General features: G+C 43.8%; 1 protein-coding gene across 4 annotated transcripts in view; it reads right to left on the bottom strand.

Moving 5' to 3' along the window:
* The window catches only part of RGS20 (regulator of G protein signaling 20), a 39,669-nt gene extending 12,229 nt beyond the window's left edge, over positions 1-27,440 (bottom strand). The window contains exon 1 of one of the 4 annotated variants that reach the window (XM_033155207.1): positions 27,411-27,440. Coding sequence is in view for 1 of the 4 variants with exons in the window: in XM_033155204.1 (XP_033011095.1) it covers positions 6,939-7,043 (105 nt within the window). In the remaining 3 variants the exon portion in view is untranslated. Of the gene's footprint in view, positions 1-6,781; positions 6,821-6,938; positions 7,439-8,156; positions 8,272-27,410 lie in introns of those variants that run through there. The other 3 variants (XM_033155208.1, XM_033155204.1, XM_033155205.1) reach the window with 3 other exon arrangements.
* Positions 27,441-27,968: the final 528 nt, after the last annotated feature.

Raw genomic sequence — 27,968 nt, 5'->3', positions numbered from 1 at the left:
TTTTCTTAAAAAGTAAAAATATAGTGAACTAAAACAATACACATAATTAATAAAGCAGCAGCTAAAAGTACAAGCTTTAATAGCCTGGGTGAGTGCTAAAAAGGTATTTGCTGGGGTATAAAATGGGGGTGGGGTGGGGTGGGGTGGGGATAACATGTCTTCCTTCAGTTCTTGTCGGACCCCAATTCCCATCAGCTCCAGCTCACATGGCCAACGGTCAGGGATGATAAGAGTCCTAGTACAACAACATTCAGAGAGCCACAGGTTCCCCATCCACAATGAAAGCAACAGGCAAGCCTCCTTGGTAAGTGTTGCCCAATCAGAGAGCCACAGCTGGAAAGGCTCAGCTGCGGTGGTCAGAAAAGGGCCTGGCAATCTAAGGCCACTGGCAGGTTGACATGGGAGATGCTTCTTCGTAAGGGTACCTGTGTCCCAAGAGATTTAGATAGGGAGGGAGAAGCTGTGGACCTCCAGATATTGTCAGACTCCATCAGCCTCAGCCAGCAAGGCTAATGAGCAGGGAGGGTGGGAACTGGAGTTCTGGAACAACTGGAGGGCCAAAAGTTCACACCCTTGATATAGGGTCTTAAAAATAAGTATTATTAGCATTCTGAATTAGGCTTGGAAGTGCACAGGAGGTTCAGGAAGTTCTTTCAAATCTGGCGAAGTGGGAGTTGCATGACTGGTCCCCACTAAAATCCTCACTGTTGTATTCTGTGCAAATTGTAGCTTCTGAATAATCCTTGAAGGTAGTTGCACACATCAGTGCTGTCAGGAGAGTGCCAGAACATAAATGACTGTGGCCAGTCTATTCCCTAACAAGGAATTTTGTGCAAGACTGGGTACCACAGACCAAGTAGTCAAGCAGTTGGAAACTATGATTCATGTTGGAAGAGAAATCTTCAGTTCAGTACAAATGTGGAAGCCTCATATTAAAAAGTTATAGAATACCAGAAACTAGGTTGCCTACGCCGAAGTATGATGTTTTAGCTCTGAAAAGCTTTGTTCTTCTGCACGCATTTATAAGCATTGCTTTACATTTCAAAGGCAATGCTAGTCAGAACTGCAACACCCACCCACACAGTCACAACAAGAGGTACACTGCCCTATTCACTAATAAGCTCAAGCTTGCATTTGATTTATCCACAATCTATTTGACAGCAATCTGACAGCATGAAGAGGGTTTAAATGGGGACAATTATGTGTTCAAATGTAGGCTTCTTTGGAAAACTGGCTAATGTAGATACTAACTCTGAACCTTCAAGTTCTTAACTTTATTGCAACTATACATATATTTATATTTTTACTATTTGAAGGTCAGAATGTAAAATTAAGTCCTTAGGTAGATAGGCTACTTATAGATGACTTGTTTATTGAGCATTTATGCCGATTTGTTTGCACAAAGTTTGGAGGGAGGTTAGATGACATTGGCCAAGATTACCCTCAGTGGTCTGGGGTGCATGCTTCAAACCCGTAGCTATTTATTGAGCATTCATTCTTTTTTTCTTTCAGGGAGGTTAAATGGCATTGCTTCAAGCAAGTATTATCATACACTTTCCACTGTATTTTCCCCATCACTTTCCTTAAAGCACAAAAAAAATCCAGTGCTGAAGGGGAAGTGGGCTTGTTGTGCAAGAGCAGCAAATCAGCTTTAATTGTGCAAACTGAATTTGCTCGTAGTTGATTGAATCACACCCAATAATGGCAGCAGACTTGACACACCTGTGTGTGTGTGTGTGTGTGTGTGTGTGTGTTTAAGGAACTCTAAATGCAGAAAAATCATTAGCTAGTCAGTCACTGAAATAGTTACATCTGAGTGTACTGCTTTAGTTAAACTCACTTTGAGTGAGTGGGTGTGGGCATGTGTGGGTATGATATACATATATTGCTGAATAGATTTATTTTGTGATTCTGTGAGCTACTTGATAATTAACAAAATGGAGCAGAGCAGACAGCTGCTGGCCGATGTTCTCAACTGACTCCTGTCAAGGTCTAATTCAATGAGCATTCTGTTCCCCAGGCTTCCTTATGAATGGCCTCAACAAAGCCAATTTCACTGTAGTATGTTGTGATTCACACCAAGGAATCTGACAGCTCATAGTGGGTGCTGAAATCATGTGGCAGTGTATGAGCCATGACTCAGATTTTATTGTATTAAGTGCTGAAATCTGACTCTGATCAAATAGAAACTGACACTGTATTGGTCAGCATGGTGGTTTGCCTCAGGGTGACTCATCATGGAGTGCACAATAATGGATTCATATTCCTTTGCCTTTTGAGTTGGAATTCTCTGTTGGAATCCTCATACTGCTATGCTAGGGTATGAGTCCACAGGTGAATCCTAAATTGCATGGGGGACCAGGTATCCTGTGTCCAATCCAGCTTGCCCAATGGCAAGGTGTGACTCCCCTAAGCACAAAGGAGATGCTGATGTGCATTTTTATGACATCAACACCTGATTGGCAATTATGCAAAGGATGTTAGTGCCACATACGCTCTCCATGTATGCTCTTGTCCCAGCTGCCATGAAGGGTGCCAACTGCCTAAGCCTAAGCCTAAATGCCATATGGGGCAGAGCCAAGGAGAGAAAGCCCTAGGTCAGATCCAAAGGTCCCACAGACTTCATCTTGCACATGGGCTGCCAGTTCCCCACCCATGGACTGCCCCCAATGATCATTTGAAGGCTTTTGCGGGGTCCCCAAAGCCGGCCAAGTGGAGCTTCAGGAGAAAGCGTGTGTTTTGCGAAGTTGAGACATCTAAAACAGCCAGTTACTGTCATAATAAAACAGAAAATAAGAAAGATGGCCAGATAAGATAATCTCTGTTTATCCATTTTCAATAGCATGTTACAGTACAGTGGTACCTCGGGTTAAGAACTTAATTCGTTCTGGAGGTCCGTTCTTAACCTGAAACTGTTCTTAACCTGAAGCACCACTTTAGCTAATGGGGCCTCCCGCTGCCGCTGCGCCGCCAGAGCCCGATTTCTGTTCTTATCCTGAAGCAGAGTTCTTAACCTGAAGCGTTATTTCTGGGTTAGTGGAGTCTGTAACCTGAAGTGTATGTATCCTGAGGTACCACTGTATGACAAAATAAAGAAACCTCTACAGTTTCACTAATATTATCCTGCTAATGTTTTCAATGCCATGTTTTAAAATGAGTTTAGATAAAAATCAGCGGCACAGTCCAAAGCTTAGTTATTCCAAGGACCATATTAGACATGAGGCGGAAGATATCAACAGCAGCCGAGCAATTGTTCTTTGGATCCGGGTCATGGATCCAAGATACAGGTTCACCCTTTTCTTCTGCACCATTTCCCCAATCTGGATATTCTGACTTGTGAGAACAGGATTCCTGCTGGACTAGATGGACCTTTGGCCTGATACGGCAGAGCTCTTCTTGTATTCTTAGTGCCATCTTTGTTTGGGTTCTAAGCCTATTGATTTCAGCATGTTGATTTCTTTGGTTAAAATCAATGTGTGTGTGTGTGTGTGAATGTGCATGAATGATGACAAATTCATGGAGAATGAGGCTATGAATGGCTGTTCATTACGATGCATTAACAGATGGTGTGACATTGCTATCTCAGCTTCCCAACACTGTGCATCACTGATTCTTACTGACAGGGGTTGGGACAAGGCAATGAGGTGCTCAGTGTGGATGGAGGGTTAGGAGCACCAGATTGTCTCCATCCCTGTGTCCACACTATGCACAACTCTCAGCTGCCTTGCTCCTCCCCTTCGGTCACCTGCTTGTCATTTCTGCCATGATGGCTATGTTCTACCTCCACTGTGTTATAATCAGAATAGACCCATCGAAATTAGTATACCTTAAGAGTTACATCCATTAATTTCAGTGGATCTGCCCTGAGTAGCACTGACACTGGGTGCAATCTATTGTAAGTGTGTTTTTCTGTGAATGATTTGGAAGCATAATGCTCCTGCTGTCATTATGAAGCTAAAGAAGCCTACTATATATATATATATATATATATATATATATATATATATATATATATAGTTAATTTTGCTCTAATCTGCCTTGGTTAGGATTTGCTCCAGGAGGTGGCATAAAAGGACTTTCAATATCAGAAAAATCCACGTTAGGAAAATGTTTGTGTCTGAATATTTCTAACAGAGTGTATAATAGTAATTCAATGTGTGGTTGTTGCACATATTGCAGTAATATATAAAACTATTCAAATTACTATAAAAAGCCTGCATCTTTCTAATATCCTCCAGCCTTCTATTAGGTAGGCAAGATTTCCCATAAAAAGACTTGTTCGGAACTTTTAAAACCATTTAGGCTCATCATCTTTTTTCTGCTATTTTGAATTTTTAACTCTCAAGGTTATTAAAAGGTTATCTGCTATTCATATTTTTGTATTGGAACTATGATGATGTGTAGCTTAGTGACAACCCTTTAGGAGCAAGTTTATTCTACAATTTATTTTTTAATACAAGATTCCAAAATGCAGAAAATCATTAGTGGGCCAGTAATATTATTGGTGCAACTCACGTTCATAATTGTACTTGAACGAAATATTGTAGTTCAGCTGCTGGAACATCAACAATTTAGCCGCAGAATTGACTTTTTAAAAACAACCACTAGGTAGTCTTTTCACTATGGGGTAATGGCCAGTTTCCCTGAAACGTGACACTGTATAATTCATGATTTGCATCATAAAAAACAGCACAATCACCAAAGTATTGGAGTGGGAATAGAAGAATGGAGCCGCTTTAACACCTGCTATGTTATATTACCAGGTTTTCAATTGTCGAGGTTCCACTGCCAATTGGCCAACTGGTTGAGCTGTGCCCCAACCCCAGATTGTGGATGCACCAGTATCCACAATCTTCTGACCTCCAAGCCTATTGCATTCATACAACTAGACAGACAACATACAGTCACTTGGTGTTCGACTAAGACCAGGGAGACCAGGGTTCAAATGCCCACTCAGCCATAAAGCTCACTTGGACCAGTCACTATCATTCAGCCTAACCTTCTTCATAGGGTTGTTTTGAGGATGCAATGGAAAGGGGGAGAAGTGTGTGTGGCAACTTAAGCTCTTTGGAGAAAATGTGGGATATAAATGTGCATATGTATGTGATATATATAGTATCAGCCATAGATTGTATTGTATGGTTAGTGGTTTGCATTTCACTCTGGCTTATGCTGTGTTGCATACTTCGGATATTGTCTACTAATACTGAAACTAATGAATGGGTTTTGACACTGTAGGCGTGATCCAGAGCAAGCTGAATATATGCAAGTCCCACTAAGGTCAATGTTCTTAGAACAATACTCAACTGAGGATCATGCCAACCCCAAGTTGGCCACTGAGGGCATAAGCCTGACAGAGATCTGCAGCCAGTCAGATACCCCCATGGCCATGATTTATGTGCAAACAAGGTGTTAATATATGACTAGTAATGTGAGAATGTCAATAGCTAAACTACCTTTCACCATTTAAGAGCCTAAATAATAGGGACGTGCAGTTAAATGAACTTATTCCTGCAATTATGAATCCACCCAGTGATTTATGTATGTGAGCCTGTCTATATGCATCACTCTGCTTAGCTTGGGGTTTTTGCGCTGCGTGTTTCTGCGTCCAAAATACTCCATATAAACTAATTTTAACAGGCAATGAGGGGTCCCTGCGGCCTCTTTCCAAACGGCGCCCCCTGGCGTTCGGTTCCAAGGGACTTCGGCGGAAGAAGCGGGAAAAGATCTGGCTATGGGTTCGCTTACTGCTTGTCCTTTTGCTCCTTAACTTTAGAAAAAGGGCAGCTAAGATCATGTGCTGGCGAAAACAAGCCCCTTCAGCGAAAAAGCAAAGCCGAACAGGATGAAATTGACTCGGCGCTAATCTAGACCGAAAGCCTTCCCGGAATGAAGCCGACAGGTAAGGCGGGAACCGGGGAGGAGGCAGTTTCCACGCGAGGGCGGAACTGCTACCCGCTGTGCAGGAAAGGCGGATGGAAAGAAAAAAAGAGACCTTCGCTTTCTCAACCTTTCACGCCCGGTTAAGTATATGTGAATATACATGGACGTAACCAGGAGACTTTTCCAATCCGCTTCCATTCCCAGCCCTTTTGCGCGTTCACGGGGATTGCAGCGTCCCAATGGCCCGCAGACCTGACTTTCACTCGAGGACAGGCTCTCTTGCAGGGCTGGATGGACGGAGAGCCCCCCGCTGACCTAGGCAGGATCCATTCGAGCACTTGGTGTTTGGAGGACTCTTTGGGTTGGTGGACGGGGGGAAATGCCAAGCCAAGCCCTGGGGTCACCGAGCCAAGCTCCCGTAGCGGGGATCCAGACTGCCTTCTACCTGGTCATGGATTTCGATCCCTCTCCATCTACCATTTCTCATGGTAGAGCTGACTCCTAAACCGCTTTCCCCGTTCCTCAGCACCAAGAATGACAGAGCACCTGTTGCCAATGGCTATGCCCAGCAATGCTCCCTATCCCGCGGCTGCTTTCCAGTTGAGCCTACCCCCCCCCCCCCTCAGGAGGAGATGCCGACACGAAGTCCCGAGACACTCCACTTGGCCTGCTTCTCTTCCCGGACGGACACCTCGTCGGAAATATTACTCCACCCTGGCACCCTCCCTCCCCACAACGGATATCTTCCTCCGGGCAGAGCCTCCAGGTCCCAAGAACCTCAAACACCTGTAGCATGAGGCTGGGCGACACACCTGTGAGCGCCTGACTGAAAAGCTCAGGAAGCCCATACCAGCCCAAGTGGTAGGCGAGGGAAGTCGCCCCTACAAGCTTTACTTACCGGGGGCTTCTACCAGTGCACCAGAAACACACACACACACACACACACACACCATTCAGGACTAGACACCGCCGAGCCTGAGGCAGCTGAGCCCGCCCAGGCGAGCAGCTCCCCGTCCGGTGTGGGTGCAGAGTCCGAGAGGCTGCCGGGTACTTACAATTTCCCCTTCGATCTCCGGAGCCGGGTGCAAATCTTTGCATTGCTCACATCCGTTCGCAGCGGGCTCCTCAGCCGGGGACGGTAGCTCGCCCGCCATGCGCATGCGTCTCTCTGCTTCGCCTAGGAAGCCCGGGCTGCTGGAACGTCCACACCCGGGCTCGGTCCCCAACTTCCTTTCTTCTCAGGCACCACAATGTTCAGATGGCCGCCTATCCTTCACCCCAGCGCCTTTCTGGTGGACGTGGAGGGGAGGACACGGACTGGAGGTGCCGGTAAACGGAGCCCGGGGATCCCAGAGACAGACCGTCCTCGGCCAAGCAAGCGCCTGCTCGCCTCCGCTCGCGCGATTCAGCACCCTGGACAGCTCCCGGCCAAGCGCTCTATGCAGCGCGCCGTCATTTTCCCGCCTCCTTCGCCGGCTCCCCCCTCTGCCCGCCCCCGGAGAAGCGCCCCGGCTGTTGAAAACACCACACACGGGCACGTGCCCGCGCGGATGCCAGCCCAGGCAACGGACATCTGGAGCCACAAACATCTGCAGCAAACACATTGTGAAAACAGATGGGAGGGAGGGGGGGCGGGTAGTGAAGAGGGAGGCTCCGGCTTTGCTTCGGATCTCCCTCGGGGAGGAGAAATGGAGGGGTAAACAAGGTGTTTGTGCAGGAGAGATGAAAAGACAGAGGCATTCATTTTGCCTGTCACAGCCATCCGCTCTCCTCTGACATCCTGACCGCTTTATCAGACGATCTAAACGGACGGAAGAACCCTCTTGGATACGGGCAGGGACGTCTCCTTTCACTAAACCACATGAGGGCTTATTTTCTCTGTTAAGAAGAAAAAATTAAATGCAATGTGGAAGAAATCACGGCATAAATTGGATCTGGAGAAAAAGCCTCGCCTACCCACCCCTCTCCCTACGGCACGCTAGGTAGGCTTAAGTGCTAAACGGAACCCTTAAGAGCCTCTGTAAGGGAAACGCGCGGTTGCAAGGGAAAGTCCTGCTCCAGATTTGTTTGCGGATGCGAGGCGGGCAAAAGCGCCTTGCGAAGAGGCTGGCATGGAAGCGATCAGGTGATGCAGCTCTGCCAGGAGTCGGCTGCTGCTTTCAGGCACTGTCTTTCCTGCCTCTCTTTCCAGGGCTTCCTGGATCGCGCTCGGAGAGGGCGAGAGAGCAGCGCTGTTCTCCCCGAAACTGAAATTGATTCGATGCATAAATAACCTGGGCGTCACTTCCTCCTGCTTCTCGGGAGCTTGAATCAGGGCTCCCTGGTTACCGGCAGAGGCGAGCGCGTTCATCAAGGCAGCCGCGACGACCACGACAGTAGCTCACATCCTGTTTGGATTGGCTCGGAAACCCGAGATTCCAAAGAGAAAAAAGCACCGCCGCCACCAGCTTCTCGTCCCCACCGCTTCCTAGTCTCATGCCTAGCTCAGAAGCCGCGCTGCCCTTCCAGCTCTGAAAGGTCTCAAAGTTGACCCCCACCTCCCTAAATCAGCTGCTGGGACTCGGGACTTATTTACAAGCACATTTCGGATCCGGGTGTCATGATGTCATTGTTGCTCCACTCCATACACTTTCACTCCATGCCCTGAAGTTACAACAAACGAATAAGTGCCTCTGAACATGCCTTTCCTCTGAGGAACACAGCCTCTGATACAAAACACCTGGGAGGCCCTTTGTGGTAGAGGAAAGGGTTAAAGCCAAGCAAAAACTTTCCTCTATAACCAGGCCTTTAACTATCTGTGTGGCCTTTTGGAAGTGGGCGGGATGCTTATACTGTATTTCTTTCTTTTCTTGGCTTCAGTCTATCTATTTGGGTTTTTTTTCCTGTTCGTTTTGTTGTTTGTAGGTCGTTTTGTAAGCCAGAAGAAAAAAAAAGACTAACAGATATTATTATTATTAATAAGAGCCTGGGCTCAGTCTCAGAACCTGGTTTACTTAAGAGTCATGTGCAAAGTGGCTTTAGCTGCTCATTGAGGCTGGCTCCTGTATTGCCCCAGTGGGGTGCTGCAGCAAATGTTGGGCTCCTGACCCTTCCTCATACCATAATTGTAACCTTGATTCTAAGTCTACGCAGGCAGGCCCCACTTCTGGATCAGCCCGTTTATTCGTTTATTATTCAATAATTGTAGCAAATGGATTGTGAACATCTCTCAAACAAATGTACATACATAGCCCCAGTTCACATTTAAGGTGATATGTACGGTGAGCAAAGGCACACAACCACCTGTTTCCACAGCTCAATGTGTGTACATGCAGCCTATGCTTTGAGACTATGTGTGATACTGACAGTCAATCGTTGCAGCCAGCTTCATGCAGCTGGCAGCCAGCTGCGGTCAGTGAGTGAATTCTAGACAGGCTTGAGCACCATTGCCTTTCTGTTTTCAAAAACCAGCTATTAGCTCCTTCATCTTCAGGGGCTGTATACTTCTAAATGCAAATATGTTTGAGGACAAGCAAAGGTGAAGGCTAATGAATCAGAGTGTTTCGTTCCATATGTTCTTACAGGTATGCTTTCCTATTTAGAAACAAGCGTGTTGTTGCACACAACCTACTTAAAAAGAGGGGATTTGGATGTGGATGAGCTGCTCCTATTTCCCCCAGGGGGATCCTGTTTAAGCAAGTGGTACTCACATCACTATGCTGTTTTGAGAAAGTCTTGTGTGTCCTGAGTGCTGCTTCTTTACAATTAGAGCATCTTAGGGGCTCCGAGGAGCTGCAGCTGCGTAAGGCCAGCTCTGCCAAGAGGCCTCCTAGTAAGGCGTCGAGCGGACCCAGAGCTGCCGCTTCCCTCCGGAGCAGAGTCCCTGTTTGGAAGGGTGAGATGTTAGAGAAAGGGGCAGCTGGCGGGGATGGAAGGCATGAGTGGTAGGCTAAAGGTTGAAAGTGTGGCCGGGACAAGAGAGGGAAGCTGGGAAGAAGGACAGAGAGGGATTGGAGAATCTAGGGAGTTGGGTGAAAACATGGACAGAGTGGGGAAGGAAAGAGAGAGAAATACAAAACAAAAATTACCAAGATGCCCAGCTAGCCTGATCCAAGTTGCTTGGCTTTAACAGTACAAGCCTAACCATACCTACTCCCTGCAAAAATATGAGAGGTCCCATCAGTATTGGCACTCCACAGGCTCTTGAGGACACACCTGCTTAGGCCAGCATTCCCTGAACTTGAACTTTCTGTTCTAATTGTTTTTAAACTGTTTTAAATATTATGCTTTACACTGGCATGTTTTACTGTTTATTTTAGTTCTGGATCTTTTTAATGTGTTGATGGAATTGTTTAACTGTGTATTTCAATTATGCATGGATTTTATAATTGATCTTATACTTGTAAACTGCTAAGAAGCCGTTTTGGCATGCAAGCAGTAAACATATGTCAGGATCCACTTTCAGTTTAAGGAAGAGGGCCAGGTACTGGAATAAACTGTGTATGTTTAAACATCAACACTTCTCCTGATCACTTCTAGGACACTTCTGCATCCTATCTTCTGCATCTCCTATTTCCAGCTACAGTACAAATGTATCACTTCGTGTTTGAAATATTTTTTTTTTAAAGGGAACTTGCATTCAATTGCTTCAGTTTCAGGATACCTGAAAGATCATCTCACCTGTCGTATACCCAGACAATCACTGTTCTCTGCAAGTGAGGGCTTCCTACAGCTGCCATCTTATCAGGAGGTCTGCTCTTGAGTCCTCACAATGTAGAAATTGGGCATTTAGTGTTGTGGCACCTATCCTCTGAAATTTTCTCCCCTCAAAGATTAGACAAGTGTCATCTCTGTTGTCTTTTCATTGCTTTCTGAAAACCATCCTCTTTCAATAAGACTTTTTAGTCAAGATCTTTTCCAGTCTGCATCTGTATTGGAATTATTTTAAATATATTTCAAATATATTTTACCATTGGTTGTTTGCCACCCTAGACTCCTCTGGGAGGACAGGAAGGCTATTAACAAAATAAAATAAAATAAAATAACTATATTGATTACAATGGAGACTATGCCTGTTTTCTGCTGCCTACAACTTTAGAACTTTCCATCTAAATGTCATTCATTTTTCAGGTATTGTACTACTCCCCTAAGTCATCAGACCTGCCACGTTTCAGGCCTGCCATGTTATCTTTATGTGATGGAGGTCCCCATGTTATAAGCGGCTAGAAACTTGTAGTATCTTCTTAGCTTCAATTTCCTTTCAGTGAACACCCTTCCTGTATTCTCCCACTTGTAATGTTGACACTATCTAAATGGCCTTAAATGTGCAATCACTGTGCTACTCCCCAAAGGCATAAAAGCTCACAAGTTTCATATTGTTTTATGCCTCAGATTGGAGTTTTCATTTCTTCTCATTTTTAAGGACACTCCAAGATTGCCTCTACAGATTTCATCCCGTGTGTATCAATTCACAGTGCTTCTTGGGGGCTTTTTGCAGATTGTCGAGCTAATTTACCTGTGCTTTAGTTGGACAGTTTTAATGCCTTGTCACTTTCAGAGCACACCAAGACCCCTTCTCCATCCTACAGAATGTTCCTGGATGCAACAGTATGCATCAGTTTGATAAGAAATGCAATGCAGCACCTCTTGTCTGTTTGAGGAATCACTCCTATAATAAAGGGGTTCTCAAACTTTCCCTCATCACGGTCCACTTGAAAACTGCTGAGGATATAAGTAATAGTACACAGACCACATGAATGAAGTTCACAGACCACTGGTGGTCCACGGACCACAGCTTGGGAACCCCAGCTATATGAAAGAGATGGGAGAAACGAAGCAAAACGATTCTACCCATTTCTTATAGAAAAACAAATTGTAGCACAATTTGAACCCAAGATCCTCTGGGATGAGTGGATCTGGAGCACACAGACCTCTGGCTGGGCCAGTCAAGTCTGGGCTCAATGGGGCTATGCCAGTTAAGTCCTTCACAGCCATATATGTCGGGAGAATTTCCCTATCCTGGCTCAGCTGAGTCTCAGCTGGTCCTGGTCCTTGAAAGAGGGTGTTCCAGTGCTATGCTGGAAGGACCCTTATAACCAAAGGAACCAAAGCTCCTTAATTCCAAGAGGAACCAAGACTGGGCACAGGGGCACAAACTCCTCGGAGCCCAGTTACAGGTAGGTAGCCGTGTTGGTCTGCCATAGTCAAAACAAAATAAAATACCTTAGAGACCAACTAAGTTTGTTCTTGGTATGAGCTTTCATGTGCATGCACACTTCTTCAATTTTTGGGTGGCACCCCAATGTTAAAAAAAAGCAGGGGGCTATCCCAGAAAATGGCAGGAATGGGTATCTGGAATCCTGAACAGAAGCATTCCACACTGCTTTTCTTTTTTGTTACTATCCAACTCTTGATTTCTAATTCCATGTTGATTAATATGTCATGCATAACATTTCTTGAAATATTATTCTGTTTCATAGAATTGTAGAGTTGGAAAAGATCTCAAGGGTCATATAGTTCAACTGCCTGCAATGCATGAATCCTGCCCATAGCCATCCCTGGATGGGCTCGAACAACCAACCTCCTGGTTAACAGCCAGACGCATTGACCAATTGTGCTACCTGAGTTTAAATGAAACGTTAACACATGGCATGATAAAAGTCTGTAATTTCATCAGGACAAGTTACTTGTTTTTTACTGTTGTAACAATTGTTTTCTCAAAATTTATCTTCTGTACTATGAAAATAAATAAAAACAGTTAAAAAATTGATAGGGCACATTTTAATGTTTTCAAGGCAATCAGAAATCTTCATGATTGGGAAAGCTACATCTGTTTCCTGTCTTGGAGATATTAATGGTAAATGAATCACTGTGAGCTTAAAAAAAATGGGGCTAACTCTAACCTTGATTGGTTGCCTGGCTCCTAAATTGTAAACCCTTTCACTAGGAAATAGGAGCTTATAATGGAACCTGCCTTTATTTGAAGCTGGGAATTGGCCATCTGATGAAGAGTTCTGTATTATAAGAGTCTTAATAATATTCCTCCATAAACAAAAGGAAATATGATCAAAGAAGATGCATTTGCAGGTGATTGTGACGAAAAGCTTCCCCTTCTCTTTATTGTGCTTTTAAGGAGAATAAGAAGGTTTCATTATGGTTGCAATTCTAGGCGCACTTAGGAGGAAGTAAACAGCACTGAAGAGAAGCAGAAAGGCATAGAAAAGGGCTGCATTTATACACTTAGGCTACAATGCTAAGCGCCAGGAGGATGGGGAACCAGAGGTGATTGAACTGCCTTATCCAGCAACAATTTCCATCCCATTAAGAACTTAGAACCAAGGAAGCTGCCCTATACTGAGCCAGACCATTAGTCCATCTAGCTCAGTACACTGACTGGTGGTGGTTTGCCAGCAGTCCTAGCCCTTCCTGGACATGCTGGACATATAGCCTGGGGCCTTCTGCATGCAAAACAGATGCTACAACCCTCCCTCAAAGGGAGATAATTTTACTATGTCAGATCCAAGGATGGTGCAGTTTTCTCCTTCATTTGGTGGCAGACTGAGAGACTGGGAAGACCTTTGGATCCATGCCATGCTCTGGTACACATCAATCCACTGGTGCCACTTTTTTGCCCCTACTATCTATGTTGGATTTCCAGCACCAGTAGGGCAAGAGCCACAGAGGTGGTGGGGAGGAGGCACCTGAAATCAAATCTCCATCTTTGAGGTCGGACCCTCTTTCTCTGCCATTGGGAGAGGAAATTGTCAGATATAGCTACACAGGAGTTGCTACAACCTACTTGGGATGGGGATAGGGATGCGGCAGGGCAGGGTGGCCCCAAGGGAAGGGCAACATGGACACCCCAGCAGTCAATCCAGCACTTCCACTGGTGTGCCAGTGCAGAACTGCCCTACCTGCCTCCCTGCCCTCTCCAGGTAAGCTGTAGCGAGCCCTGTGTTGGGAAGGTAGCTCCATGGCTCTGATCCACCACTCTGGCTGCTACTGCTGTAGGCCATAGGCTTGTAGGGTTGCAAAGCTACTTTCTGGAGGCCCCAGCTTTCTGGTAGTTCAAGACAACCTTCTGAAAGGTACTTCTTCACACAACACTTAATGTATGGAATTTACTGCAAAAGGATGTCTGATGGCCACTTGCTTGTGTGGCTATAACAGGGATTAAACAAGTTCATGGGAGACAGAGCCATAGCTATGAGAACCTCCAGGTTCAGAACCAGTATGCTATGGAATAAGAGCTACTAGGGAGCAAAAATGAGGCAAGGCTATTGTCTCCACACCTTGCAGATTTCCCAGAAGCACCTTGTTGGCCTCTGTAGAGAGCAGGGTGCTGGACCTTTGCTCTGATCAAGCAGGGCTCATGTTCATTGAAAAAATGAAGCCATTATTTGTTATATTTATCTGTTTAATATCACCTGTTTTCTATTTGCTTTTAAAGCACACACGCATATAATGCCTTTAGGTCTCTGAGCATTATATAGGCCCCAAAGTTGCTTAATATTCATCCATGTTTCCAAAGTCCATATACTGCTGAATGAAGCAGTTAACAACAATTCAGTAAGATTTACTCTCCTGTCCTTTCCTGCTCCCTATAACCTTTTGTGCTTAAACAAAGAAGAAGGTATAACACGTCCAGTTATGGGCATCAGGACAAAAAAGTACACCCTGAAAAAGAACCATACAAAAACATGAAAAACAAAATCGTTAACTAGCGAAACTATGATAAGGGTACCTACAACTAATACTAGTGGCAGAGCAAAAATAGGGCTGGGGGAGTTTGAAGAGCACAAGGTCCAAATAAGTTTAATAATTCTTCTAAATGAAAAAACCACTTGGCTAGAACAAGGCGATCCATGGTGTGAGTGTTGATATAAGTTGAGAGAGAGAGAGAGAGAGTGAGATACCAAAATATTATGGTGTGGCAGAACCCTTGGTACCTTTAAATTTATGAGTTAGCATCTTCAAGAAAACCGTCTTTTTATACCACATGCCCATTATAATGGTCAAGGAATCTTCCAGCCCTGGGTTGTAGTTAAATGGGCTGTGATCAGGAGGAACATAATCAAAGGTTTGATTAGTAGGGTGTTTTTGTCTCCCTCAAATATGGAGAGCAGACATAACTTTGGCTCTTTAACTGCCTGTTTACCAATTATGGAGGTAATTTTCTCCATCCTTCAACCCCAGAAAACCGAAACAAAATGACAGCCCCAGAACATAAGCCGATAAGCACTCTTATCTGGGCAGCCTCACCAGCAGCTATTAGATCCTCAACCCAATATATGAGCAAGCCTGGCCAGTGTGTGAAACCACAGATGCACCACTTTGAGAGAGTTCTGCATATTGGCAGAAGATGAGAAGGGCTTGGTAGACCAGACCCCTCTTCCCCGCCATAAAGCTGGCCCTAGAGTCCCCCCCCCCAGGTCTTCCTCTCACACCGCCTTCAAACTGTCAAATGAGGGGAACTGGCTTCTCAAAAGCAATTGATAAAAAGCAGAAGCCAGCTTCTTATGTGTTTTAATGTCTACACGAACCTACTGGGTGATGATGTTTGTGGATTTGGGTTTAAGTGCCACCAGTAGGTTGATGACACTCACCTCTCAACTTTTTAATATTAATCATCTAACCCTAGAAAAGCACTGGAAATTCTGAATGGTTGTCTGGAGGACAAACAACTGAAGATTCTTCTGCTCTCGGTGGAGGTTTGCAACTAATTTTGATTGGGGTTGTAGTCTCCCCTGAAGTATCATTTGAGGGTTCCTGCACCTGAATTTGTCCCTGGATGGCCAGGTAATGTCAGTGGCCAGCAGTGAAAAGAAGGCAGGTATTCGGAAAGGGCATTCTTGGTGGTGACTCTGTAGATATGTGTCAAATTCTCTCATGGGGCAGGGATGGTGTCTCCTCTTCGTGCTGTTAGGCAGGTGTTGAAACCCCTTTTTTAATTCCAGAAGACATTTTATAATTGAGCTCTATAGTCCTCATATTATATCCTTTGGCTTTCATGCTTATGTGCTTTTAATCTGTTTCATTTATTTTGTTTTTTAAAACTATTTTTGCATTATCAGATTTGTCATTTTCTACTTATATAAGCCATTTTGTAGGTGGGGAAGTGTATTTTTTTAAAAAAAGCAGGGCATCTTAAAAAAATAAATAGAAGGTACCCCTTGAAATTACAACCAGAATGAGGTTCTGTGTTTGTAATTCAATTATACCACTTCTAACCACAACAAAAACAACTTTTAGTTTGAATGAATTTCCTGGAAGCTGGAAAATATTCTGTTTACAGAACAGACAGAGCTATCATGTACCTAATTACGACATTGTCTTATGCATTTTAATTTTCAGTTCATTCCCTCTGAAAGTACAGTTTAATGTGCATATGACTAATGCCTGTTTGGAGTTCATGTTGCTGAGGCATACCAGATTTTCACATGTCAGAAATTCCTTATTCATTTTAACTAATAACGAAAGAAGGAGAGAAACTCATCACTAACCTTAAGAAGAAATAGGGAAGGGAGAAATGAGTCTTTCTGGAACATCCTGTTGACTAAATGATGTTGGATTAAAGACTTAAGTTATTGTTCCATTAATTTACTTTATAGCTGTTGAAACATCTACTGAAAAGTTTGTCTTGGAACTGAAATTTAGCATCACAAGGAATGCCAAGAACAGCATTTCTGAGAAGGGACTCATATCTTATGAGCTTAATGTATGTGCATTGAAGAATTAGCTATAGCAATTCTGGCAGCTGGGATTTGCAGTGTAGAATGCCACTGTCCAGAGTTCCAGACAGCTGGCTATGCACCCCTCAGGATACTCCATTCCCTGTTCTTCTCCCAATTGACCCCCCTTTCCTCCTGTACAGTCAGTTAACATTTCATGCCCATTGAGCATACTCAGTCCTAATTAGGCTGCAGCATTTTTGAACCTTGCATTGGTTCATTCCCTAAACAATTTCTCCAATTCTTCACATCTTGGGGTTCCCACAAGCCTGTTAATAGCTTTTTCTTGGACATGGATGGTGTCATTCTGACCACATAAGAACAGGCATGTGCAAGATGAGGAAGTAGGGGGTAGCAGTGAGGAAGAGAAGTGCCCACTGTGGGCAACTTGCCCTTGGACCCCTCAAAATCTTGAACTGGCACTCAAGATAGTGTGCAATAGAGATGCACTCTCCAATAGTTTGAATGTAACATGGCACATTTGTAAAAAAAAAAAAAAAAAGTTGGCAAATCTTGAAATAAGGCAGGGGAGGGAAGCTTCCCTGGCCAGTGGGCCAGATCTTTATCTCAAAACCTCTGTCGGGTCAAGTCTGACAATCCCAATGGTTAGGACTTTGAAGATCCTTTTGCAAGCACCACTATGCTGCTCTTTGAACATCCAGTTTTCAGGCCTTCAAAGAGCAGCATTGGGAGGGAGAAATGGTTTCCATTGAAGGTGCTGATAAAATGGTATTTCCCCTTCATTTTAGCAGATGCTCTACCACTGAGCTATGGTTTCCTCCCTGAACTTGCCACTCCTTACAGGCCTAAAAACACCATGTGTGCAGCACATATTAATCAGGTCCTTTGGTCACACAGGTTGGGGTAAGATTTTTCCAAATGATAATCTGAAGTCAATGTGAAATTTTGCATTACTGAATTAAAATCCTCCAGCAGGTGTCACTGTAGGCATAGTCAAAGAAAGCCGAATCATTATGGCAAAGACTATAGCAGAAATGTTTCCTGTCCTGGAGCATTTTTGTATGCAGGGTTTATATTGCCTTTGGGACTTCTCAAGTCATCTGTGTGAGCACCTGATCATACTCATAAGTGGAAGAGGATCAGAAGGGAGCAATTTGCAATGCAAATCAGCATTCCAGCTAATGGAACGTTTATACTCCAAACTGACTAGAGCAAGAACTGCTTTGAGCCTTACGTCTGAAAACACGAATAGTCCCCTCCCTGCTTTTGATTCAAACATAAATACATTTACTTAGAACTAAGTCCCACAGATGCTGTATCCACACAAGGGCATCAGTGCATATTGCGGCAAGTTTTTTCTGTGTGCGCTTTCGTCAATGCACGAGCACTTTCAATATTTGTATTCCCCCAATATCTATCTTGATGTTTCCTGACCTGTCCAAACTAGTGGGCAGTACTTGATGGGATGTATTTCTGCAGTGTGTTGTTGTAGCGAAAGGGGAAGCTCTGGTGATTGGCTATAGTGTGCATTCTTACAGGGCAAAAATGAATCCCTATACGAGAAGCATGAAGGAAACTTGATGATATGGCTAAACCCTAACTGCTGGTCACCTAAAATCAGGGCTTTTTTTTTACAGCTGGAACTCAGTTCCGGCACCTCCCAGGTGGGTGCCATTGCTATTCTAAGAGAATGAGGGAGGTGTTCATGGTGAATTCCGGCACCTATTTTTCTAGAAAAAACAGTACTGCTTAAAATTAATCACAAGATTATATGGGTTTTATTTAGGGCAGCCACTTGCACATCATAAAAAGATGAGGCTACATATTTGCATAAATTTGCAAGTGCTAACTGACATGCATAGCTGCAGATTGAGAAATCATTGCTGAAATTTAACAATCTATCTCATCACTGGGGAGAAGACTGGGAGGGCTTGTCTACACTTCTGCTTGTCCGGTGCATAGAAAGCATGGGTTCAAGTAGTTTTCCTGTTGTCCCGGTCCTCACTCTTCAGTGCTAAATCAGAGCAAATGTCAATCTGGAGAAAGTTTGAATTGCCATTTGCTCCAATTGAGCACTAAAGAGCAGTTTTCCCCAAGGGAAAGCAGCAGGGATGAGAAGAAGTGTAAGTCCTGGGTGTGATCAGGTAACCTGTGTGTCTGCTCCGTCTGCTTGTCCAGGTGCTAACTATTGAAAGGCAACTTCAAAGATTCTGCTCTCCCTGCTTATGGGCATTTTCTTTTTAAACCGTGCAACTCTTCACATAGGTTCTCTGACAGTCAGATAGAGCACTGTCTCTGTAAAACAGGACATTTGGGCACTCTGCTGAGGTCTCTGAGTGGAATGGCTGTAGGAGAGTCTGTTACATCTGCCTCCTATATGGATTCTAATAATCCAGCAAGCAGATTAAAAGTTGAGTCTCAAAAAACACTGCTGGTATTCAGGCACATGGCTGACTCACATATTGATCTTTGTGCTGGGGAGGCAGCCAAGCTAATCCATACAAAATCCCTCAAGGAGCTTGATCTCAACCAAGACAGATGTTATTTGCCTCTTGCTTAGGGTCAAGCTCAAAGTGATATGCTAGGAAAGAACAGCTTGCTAATTGGACCATTGAAATCATTAGTGTTACTGTTTAAGGCCGTGAGCTGCCAGGAAGGAAAGGCAGCAGAAAGGAAAGTGGATGGCGCTGTGAAGCCTCATCAATTGCTTCCTTTAGGTTGGAACTTGCTCTATAGTCTTCATGCTTAATAAACATGAAGGCCTCCCTCTGGGGTCGCTAACCTCTGTGCAAAACTGAAGGTTAGCCTGAAGTTCCTCAGAACACAGATAATTATGTCAAACAATGGGGGAAGTTCATGACTGGATTAAGTTAGGTTTCTCTCATATTTGCTGATACTGGGACCACTTCAAAATGGTGGAGAGGTACTACACAGAAGACAATATACTCTGGCCTCTGCCATCAGGCAGGAAACCTCAGATCACAATCCCCTTTCCTTTTGAATCATTTCTTTTAGATTATAAGCAAGAAGGTAGGGAAAGTGTTATTATTGTTCATTCTAAATCATTTTAGGAGCTTTTTTATTGGCTGAAGAGTAGGATAAACAAATAAAAATTAGCAGCATCAAAGCTTACATTTTCCTAGTTCAGTACAAACAATACAACTCCAGATTTTAAATATGTAAGTGTGGCTGCTCTGAGTCAACCTCAGCTTGATTTGTTGGACCCTGATTTGGGCATTCATGTGGAAACATTTGCCCGCCCGCTATATAGCAGCTACTAAAAGCCTTTCTTATGGTGGGTGTACATACCATAGTCTCTGCCCTAGGCTGTACTCTGAGCTTTACCAAGCTTTCCTGAATACTTAGCAATTACATGAGGCTGTTCATAGAATCATAGCACTGTAGAGGTGGAATAATGCAATGCAGGAATAACCTCAGGTGTTGGAGGCCAGTGGCGGAGCGAGCCGCTCTGTCACCCGGGGCGCCAAACCCGGGGACCCAGCGGCGGCGCACGTGTGCACACAGTGTTGCTGCATCCGACGCACGCACCATGCATCATACGCAGCAGTGCGTGCGCAGTGCGTACAATGCACTGCGCATGCATGCCACACCATAGCGGTGGTGCCGGGCGGGCCCCAAACAGGCTGCGGGGCGGAGCGGCCTCGCCCCGCAGCCTGCTTGCAAACCTGCTTGGAGGCCGGCCCAAGTGTCACCCCCCTCCCCTGGAACACAGGGCGGCCCGCCCCCCGCCCCCTTGCTCTGCCCCTGTTGGAGGCTACACTCAGAAGGCACCTTTCCATAGGTGTAGTTACCACACACTACGGTATTAAGTGGCTACTGTGTCTTCTGTATCCAGCCTATTCCCATTCAGTATTCACAGAGATAGTATTGATTCGTGCAAAATCTTAATACCTTGAACTGGGCCTGGTAGTTCACTGGCTATGTGATCCCATCTCACTGCCCCAGGTGGTAAGTAGTAGACAGAATCTTCTGTTTTTCAATTGCATTTCCCAATCAGGGTGGTTTTTATACTCAGGGCTTTTTTAGACATCTATTTATTGTGCTTTGATCTTGAGAGGTTTGTAGGGAGATTAAATGTTGGCTACTTGGTGAGTATTCACTCTGATGTGCGAAAGTCCTACATTGGCTCCCAGTACGTTTCCGAGCACAATTCAAAGCATTGGTGCTCACTTTTAAAGCCCTAAATGGCCTCGGTCTAGTATACCTGAAGGAGCATCTCCACCCCCATCGTTCAGCCTGGATACTGAGCTCCAGCTCCGAGGGCCTTCTGGTGGTTCGCCCACTGCAAGAAGTAAGTGTTAGGTTTCTATTCCCCCACTGTTCCTCAGATGTGTGGGACTGTTAATCATCACATGTCTATGTACATTCCAGCACTAGCTGTTGGAGCACGAGAACAGATGTTTTGCCTTTCATTGTTCCGTTTTCGTATTGCTATTGTTCCCTTCTCTCTGAGAGCAAGAAGGAGAGGAGACATGTTCCCTTTTGTTCTGAACTGTAAATAATAAAGTAGCTTTAGGGCCCCCACCTTGGGCCTGGCTTCTGTTGATGTTTTGTTTACTCTGCTAATATGTGCCCTACTGTCGGAAGACATGGATCACAGAGTCCAGTCGGAAAGGAGACAGAAGATTTCTCCGGACGGCACACAGGAGGGAGAACCAGGCAGGCATGCGTAATGGCGTTTGGCTGGACTCCCACCCTCCAGTTTGGATGGTATCCCGACAGTAAGGTTAAAGGGAACCAGACAGAGGGCCTTCTCGGTAGTGGGGCCCGCCCTGTGGAATGCCCTCCTATCAGATGTCAAGGAAATAAACAACTATCTGACTTTTCGAAGACATCTGACGGTAGCCCTGTATCAGGAAAATTTTAATTTCTGATGTTTTTACATTTTTTATATGCTGTAAGGCACCCAGAGTGGCTGGGGAAATCCAGCCAGATGGGTGGGGTATAAACAATAAAATTAATATTATTATTTATTTATTATTACCTGATGTGTTTTCATGGAGGGTAGCTGACATTGCTTCAAAGCAAGTATTATCCCACACTTGCCAGTGCTTTTTCTTGTCACTTTCTTTATCTTAAAAAGGTCTGATCTTTTGGGGAAGTGGATTTGTTGTGCAAGAGCTCCAAATCAACTTTCATTGCGCAACCTAAATTTGTTGGGATGTGACTGAATTCCACCCCAAAATAGTGACAATCTGGAAGTACCCTAGCCCCACCCCCTCTTGAAGGTGCTGGGATTGTCAGCAGTCTGATATATAGACAGGCTATAGCACTGGAAATTAAATTCTGTGCAGGAAAAAAACACCATGATATATATTTGGCCATACTGTCATACTCATAATGGAGAGAGGCAATTTCCTTTATATTGGAGTCCACATACTTGTATTTGTTCCCTAAAAGCAAAGGGGAACATTATGTTCTCCTGCCTCCCCTCAACTCCCAAAAGGAAACCTTCAACAGAAAAGATTGGCTGCGATACCCAGGAACAACGCTGAGCCAAGCAAAACTGCATTGCTGTGGATGCAGAATATGGCAACATATGACCAACCCTGATATCTTTAAAATGAGGCTAGCAATGACTGTGAGTCATGACAGACACATACTATCTGAACTCCAGTGAAAGAGATTCGAGCTGGCCCCACAATTATGGAATTCAATCCTTTTGAAGGTTACACAGGCCCTGTCTATGGTAGTCTTTAAGCAGGCCCTGAAGACCTCCCTCTTCTTATACATGCAGGTCTCTCCCACTATCCAAACACAATACATTCTAAGGAAATTGTTTGTTAGGTTAGTATTTGCATAATGAGCTGACAATTCCCCTTGATTCTTATGGGGAAATTTCTAATCTGTTTCTGACCGTGGAATTTTGACCTGAAAATGATGGAAAAAACTAGGAAAACCCTCTGAAACCTTGTGAAAGGCAAACAAAGAAAGGAAAAATTATCTCTTATTTGTCTGATTTCTCCCCCTCTCCCACCATGGTTTCTGGCAAAACAGCTGCCGTAGACCAGCAAAACACAAAAAGGAAGAAAAGTAGAAAATTATTTCCAGTAGCACCTTAGAGACCAACTGAGTTTGTTCTTGGTATGAGCTTTCATGTGCATCTGTATCTGAAGAAGTGTGCATGCACACGAAAGCTCATACCAAGAACAAACTCAGTTGGTCTCTAAGGTGCTACTGGAAAGAATTTTCTACTTTGCTTCGACTATGGCAGACCAACACGGCTACCCACCTGTAAGAAAAAGGAAGGTTTGTTTAAGGCTGCTGGTTTGTTTACACAGGTCTGGCTGTTTGGATATCTGAATCTGCAGTGTGTATAGTGAGGTTTGGGTACTAATTCCTCTTGTTTGAATAAGTGAAATTTCATATAACAAGCATTGAGATAGAGAGACCTGTTTGTAAATCATTTAACTAATAAATAAATGCATCAAAAGCTCCAGAAACAGAGGCAGCATTCTGAATGAATGCCAGTTGGTGGGGAATAAAAAAAAGGAGAAGCCAGTTCCCACAGACATCTGGTTGGTCACTGTGGACAACAGGATACTGGTCTAGACAGGTCTGATCCAGTGGGGATCCTCTTATTGCCACTTGCTGCCTTTCCCCCAACACTTAACTGCTGGCTTCTAATTTCCTCTTGTCAACAGGAGTGGGAAGATTTAGCAGTTTCATGTACCATATTTAGTTAGAAGCCATGTTCCATTTAGGGCAAATGGAAACTATTAGGCTGCCACTTGCCCTGCCTTTAACACTTAACAGACACATGACCACTAGCCATTCAGTAAGAGCAGTCTTCAGTGCATCTCCTTGCCAGGAAACACAGAACCTCAGTCAGTGTAGGAGGAGAGATCTCAATAATAGGTACAATCCACAGCTGAACACTTGCACCATTTCTATTTATTTCAATGAGGGTGTGCAGGAAAAGATTCCATCGGCTTTGGCCGCAGACATTCCTGGGCTGGGATAGCTTGACCATAGCAGTCCAGGCCCTGGTAACTTCATGACTGGAATGCTGCCATGCACTCTCTGTGGGGCTCCCCTTGTGGCTGGTGTAGAAATTGCAGTTAGTGCAGAATGCTGCAGCGTGGTTGGTGACAGCGTATTACACTTCTGCTCAAAGACCTGCATTAGCTGCTGATCTGCTACAAGGTATTCTGATTAGCAAATTCAAAATCTTCAAAAAAAAATTATTACGGTCAACAACCAGCACACATATTAAAACATAGATCGATCAGAAATACAATCTAGATCAGTTTGGCCCCAATATACTTGGGGAATCATCATACCCCTATTTGACTGCTTTCATCTGCAGAGATAGCACTTTTTAAAATGCCATGTTCATTCGGTATCTGTGAGGAGTCCATCTTTAGTATAGCAGCACATCTGCTCTGGACTTCCAGGTCTATTAACACCGAGTGGGAATTGTCGTTCTATTGTTTTAGACCCCAGCTAAAATGTTTTTATTTCAGCCAACTTGTTCAAACTTGTAATTTAGTTATGTAACTTTTTTTTTTTTACCTTTTGCTGATTGTATTTGTTTATTGTTGATAATTTGTATATTACTGATGGATTGCTGAATACAGGGGAGAGTCCAAAATGATTCAGGACACAATCTAATGTGAAGTTCAGGTGGCAAAGAGGTTATAGAATACCGGTACTATGCTGGAGCTGGAGTGCCAGCTATATTGCCATTGTGACAGATATGTTCAAACTGCTTTAAATATTGTGATTTAATTGTTGTAATCCACTCTGGGACCTTAGGTTGAAGGGCAGGTTAATAATAGCAATAATATGGTGGTAAGGTAAATGTAAAGGGACCCCTGACCATTAGGTCCAGTTGTGTCGGACTCTGGGGTTGTGGCGCTCATCTCGCGTTACTGGCCGAGGGAGCCGGCATACAGCTTCCGGGTCATGTGGCCAGCATGACAAAGCCATTTCTGGCGAACCAGAGCAGCGCACGGAAACGCCGTTTACCTTCCTGTCAGAGCAGTACCTATTTATCTACTTGCGCTTTGACATGCTTTCGAACTGCTAGGTGGGCAGGAGCAGGGACCGAGCAACGGGAGCTCACCCCATTGCGGGGATTCAAACCGCCAACCTTCTGATCAGCAAGCCCTAGGCTCTGTGGTTTAACCCACAGCGCCACCCTCGTCCCACATGTTAAATACACCAGGTGTATTTGTAGCAAAGCTACACCGAGGGAATAGCTGAAATTGGGGGGGGGGAAGAGTTGTGGAGAAGTCATGGGCAGCACAGGGTGAAGCACCATTATTAGCCTGTCTGCAATGTACACATCTTAGATTAACATTGGCTTATGTTTTCAAATGAGATGGAGGCTGGCCTGAGGGTGAACGCATCAAACAGTAGTAGAAGCTACACATGAATTGTGGCTAATGTCATATGTAAAGTACTTTGCTTCAAACACCAGCAGTGGTAATGCACTGAATGGCAATGTGCACATAGCCTAAGGCAAAACCAGGAACCTTAAAGGGTTGATTCAGAGTCTGTATTCTAGGGCCACAGTTAACGACTGTGAACTGCCTTGAGTGAACCTGTGATAGCATGATAGAATATGCACTGCTGTGATAAATAATAATGTAGCAGCAAGGCACCTGCACAATATGTAATGGTTCACACTCAAGGCATTCATCAATTATCTATAGAGAAAATGATCAAATTCTGCTTTCAATCTGCTCTTAAAATAAACTCAGAAGAGAAAAGGAAAATGCTACAAGAAGTCACTTACACTGTAAAATTATAAACAGAAAAAAATGGAAGTGTGTGGTATTTATTCCCAAAACTATATCCTGGCATATAATAAATGCAAAACAGAAATGCCAAAAGAATACTGGATTGTTCTTTCATAGGCTGTGGTAATAAACTCTGCTTAGTATGAATTAGGCCAAACAAAGCAACAAAGCAATTTAAACTGACCTATTTTAACCTCACCAGCATTTGCAAATAAAAGCTAGATGTAACCAACTCAAAGAGCTAAACTAAGTGTCATGATGAATATTTTAAAAGGTCTTTAAATGTCACCTAGTATGGCTTAAAATATTTCTTTAGCAATTTAGATCGTGGAAATGTGAATAAGCATACAGTATATGTAAATTTACCTAACGAAAGGATAAAAAATCATTCTGTTTACATAGGGATTAGAGCTATTGATCCACCTACTCTATCTCTATGGGTAAGATACTAAGATGGAGAAGAAAAAGGGAAATGGAGACTGGGGAAGGGAGAATAAGTCCAACAGGAACCTGGCCAAGGGGTCAGTACCAGAGGGGATTAACCTAGAAACTAATAAAGTAAAGTCAGTGTCGGATAGCAAAGAACGAGGTCAGGATTAAGTAAAATAAACTAGAAGCCAAAACAATTTCAGGCTGCTAGAATCCAAGTTCAGGAGTCTTGTTAGGATTTGAGACTGTCAAGTAGACAATAAGCAGTTAATGTCCTGTGGAAATATTAGAAAGCAACAGGAAGAGGCTTCAGGATCTGATACAGCTTAGAGTGTCCTACAGCGGAAGCAAATAAGTAGGTTATAAGGTGAAGCAAGGGCAGTGAATGTTTACATGGACAGAGAATTACTGCAGGAACATCACTACATTCCAGACATTCTGTACTACTTCCTTGCCCTACCCCTTCTGCACACATAAAACAAAACAATTCAACTGGATTGATTGATTTAAATGTGGCAAATTAGCTTCTTTGAATATAGTTCTCTCCTTTATAAAATAAAGAATGTCAGAGGAAAAGGTTGGAGGGTTTCCTTTTAGGGCAGTTTTACAGAGAGGAGTAGGGTTGCTTTCTAGCGGCAGGGTGTGTGTGCATAGAGTAGAGAAGTTGGCCACTGGAAAACCCCATCAAAATGACCCCATCAAAATGACTCTGCACTCCCATCAGTACCGCTTCTTAAATTTATTAAATTCCTTTCTGTGACAATGAGGACTAGAAATGCGCACTTTAAAAACGAAAAGTGAAGTCCCTAGGAATTGGTGACATATAAGGCCTCTTGATTGGAAGGGAGAGTCAGTGATTCAAGGCACGCCTGGTGTCACACAAAGGCTGCGTTGTGGGCTTGCTGTCTGATTTTTGTGAACACGTCTGCCACTGTGGTTTTTGCAAAAAATAAATAAAAATAAAAATAAATGTTTCTGGATGGATGCTGAGATCTGACAAAAGAACATCAGTGTTCCTTGAATGGTTGTGTTCTCCTGAATGAGCAATTTACTTATAGGGCAGGACTCAGAGAGATGCTTAGCAGGTAACTGGATGGGGGAAAGGAGGTGTTACCAGTAAATATAGAAACAGGAAAGTGGTGAAGAATGCTACAGTGTTTGAAATTTACAGCACTACTTCTCTCTCTTAAGAACCCCCCCATTTCAGCTATTCCCTCGGTGTAGCTTTTAAATTGTTTTATCATGACTTCATAGGTGGAGAAACTAACACAGCAGCACCTTCCTAACCTTTGTACTCATGGCAAAATAAAATTATTGTGTTTGATTTAGGAATCAATTGAGAGCACATGCATTACTCCCTTTAACAGTAAACTCAGTGCTTCTGTAAGGACTGACATGGAGCTAAAATGAGACAACTGAGAAGCAAGAAGATCAAGTTTTAAAAGGCACTATTGGACTTATTTTCCATGCTGGAGAAAGACCTAAACAGGGCCCTAACTATACATTATGATTTTGCAGCAATCTTTTTTATTGTAGCTATCACATATAGGAGAAATTGAACTGTAGACATTGCCACCTCTCTGAACCAAGAATTAGTGATGCAACAGCATTAATTTAAGTCATTGTCCCTCTCTTTTCATTATCCCAAACTTTTTCTTACCTTGAAAAACAGCTGAGCTGTGGTGTCTTCATCTTCTGTATTTGTGCTCTGTGTCCTGAAGGAAAATAGATATTGCCGCCACACTGATAGGTCATAAAAGGGCATATTTCTAAATCCAATTCCACACTCCGTTTTCTTTGGAAAATGTCAGTTTTTTAAATAGAAAATATACTTCAAATCCAGACACTGAAGCAAATGAAAGCAGCGTAAGATTAACTTCTCCTTGCATCAATGGGACAAGTATCTGGTTCTCTTGAAGTTTATTAGATTTTTCTTGCACTGCTTACAGCTGGGAGGGCAAACAGGATTATCTGTTGTCTGTGCAGCTCCTTTGCAATCCACAAAGTATTAGTCCAAGTATTAGTGGATTGCTTTAGCTTGGTGACTGCAAGTTGATAAAGATTCTAAAACAAAAAGAAGAAAAATGAATCCTGATACAGAATCTCTGATGAAGCATCTAAACTCATTGTAGCCGTGACAATTAACACTGAGAGCAAAGCAGCATTGCTCAGTGAATTGGATTTTACGTGTAGTCCTGTACAGAAAAGATTAGGCATG

This window comes from Lacerta agilis, chromosome 7 (genome assembly GCF_009819535.1).
Source record: "Lacerta agilis isolate rLacAgi1 chromosome 7, rLacAgi1.pri, whole genome shotgun sequence".
Lineage (NCBI taxonomy): Eukaryota > Metazoa > Chordata > Lepidosauria > Squamata > Lacertidae > Lacerta > Lacerta agilis.
Note: the sequence above shows the minus strand (reverse complement) of the source record. Positions and strands in the feature narration are given on the sequence as shown.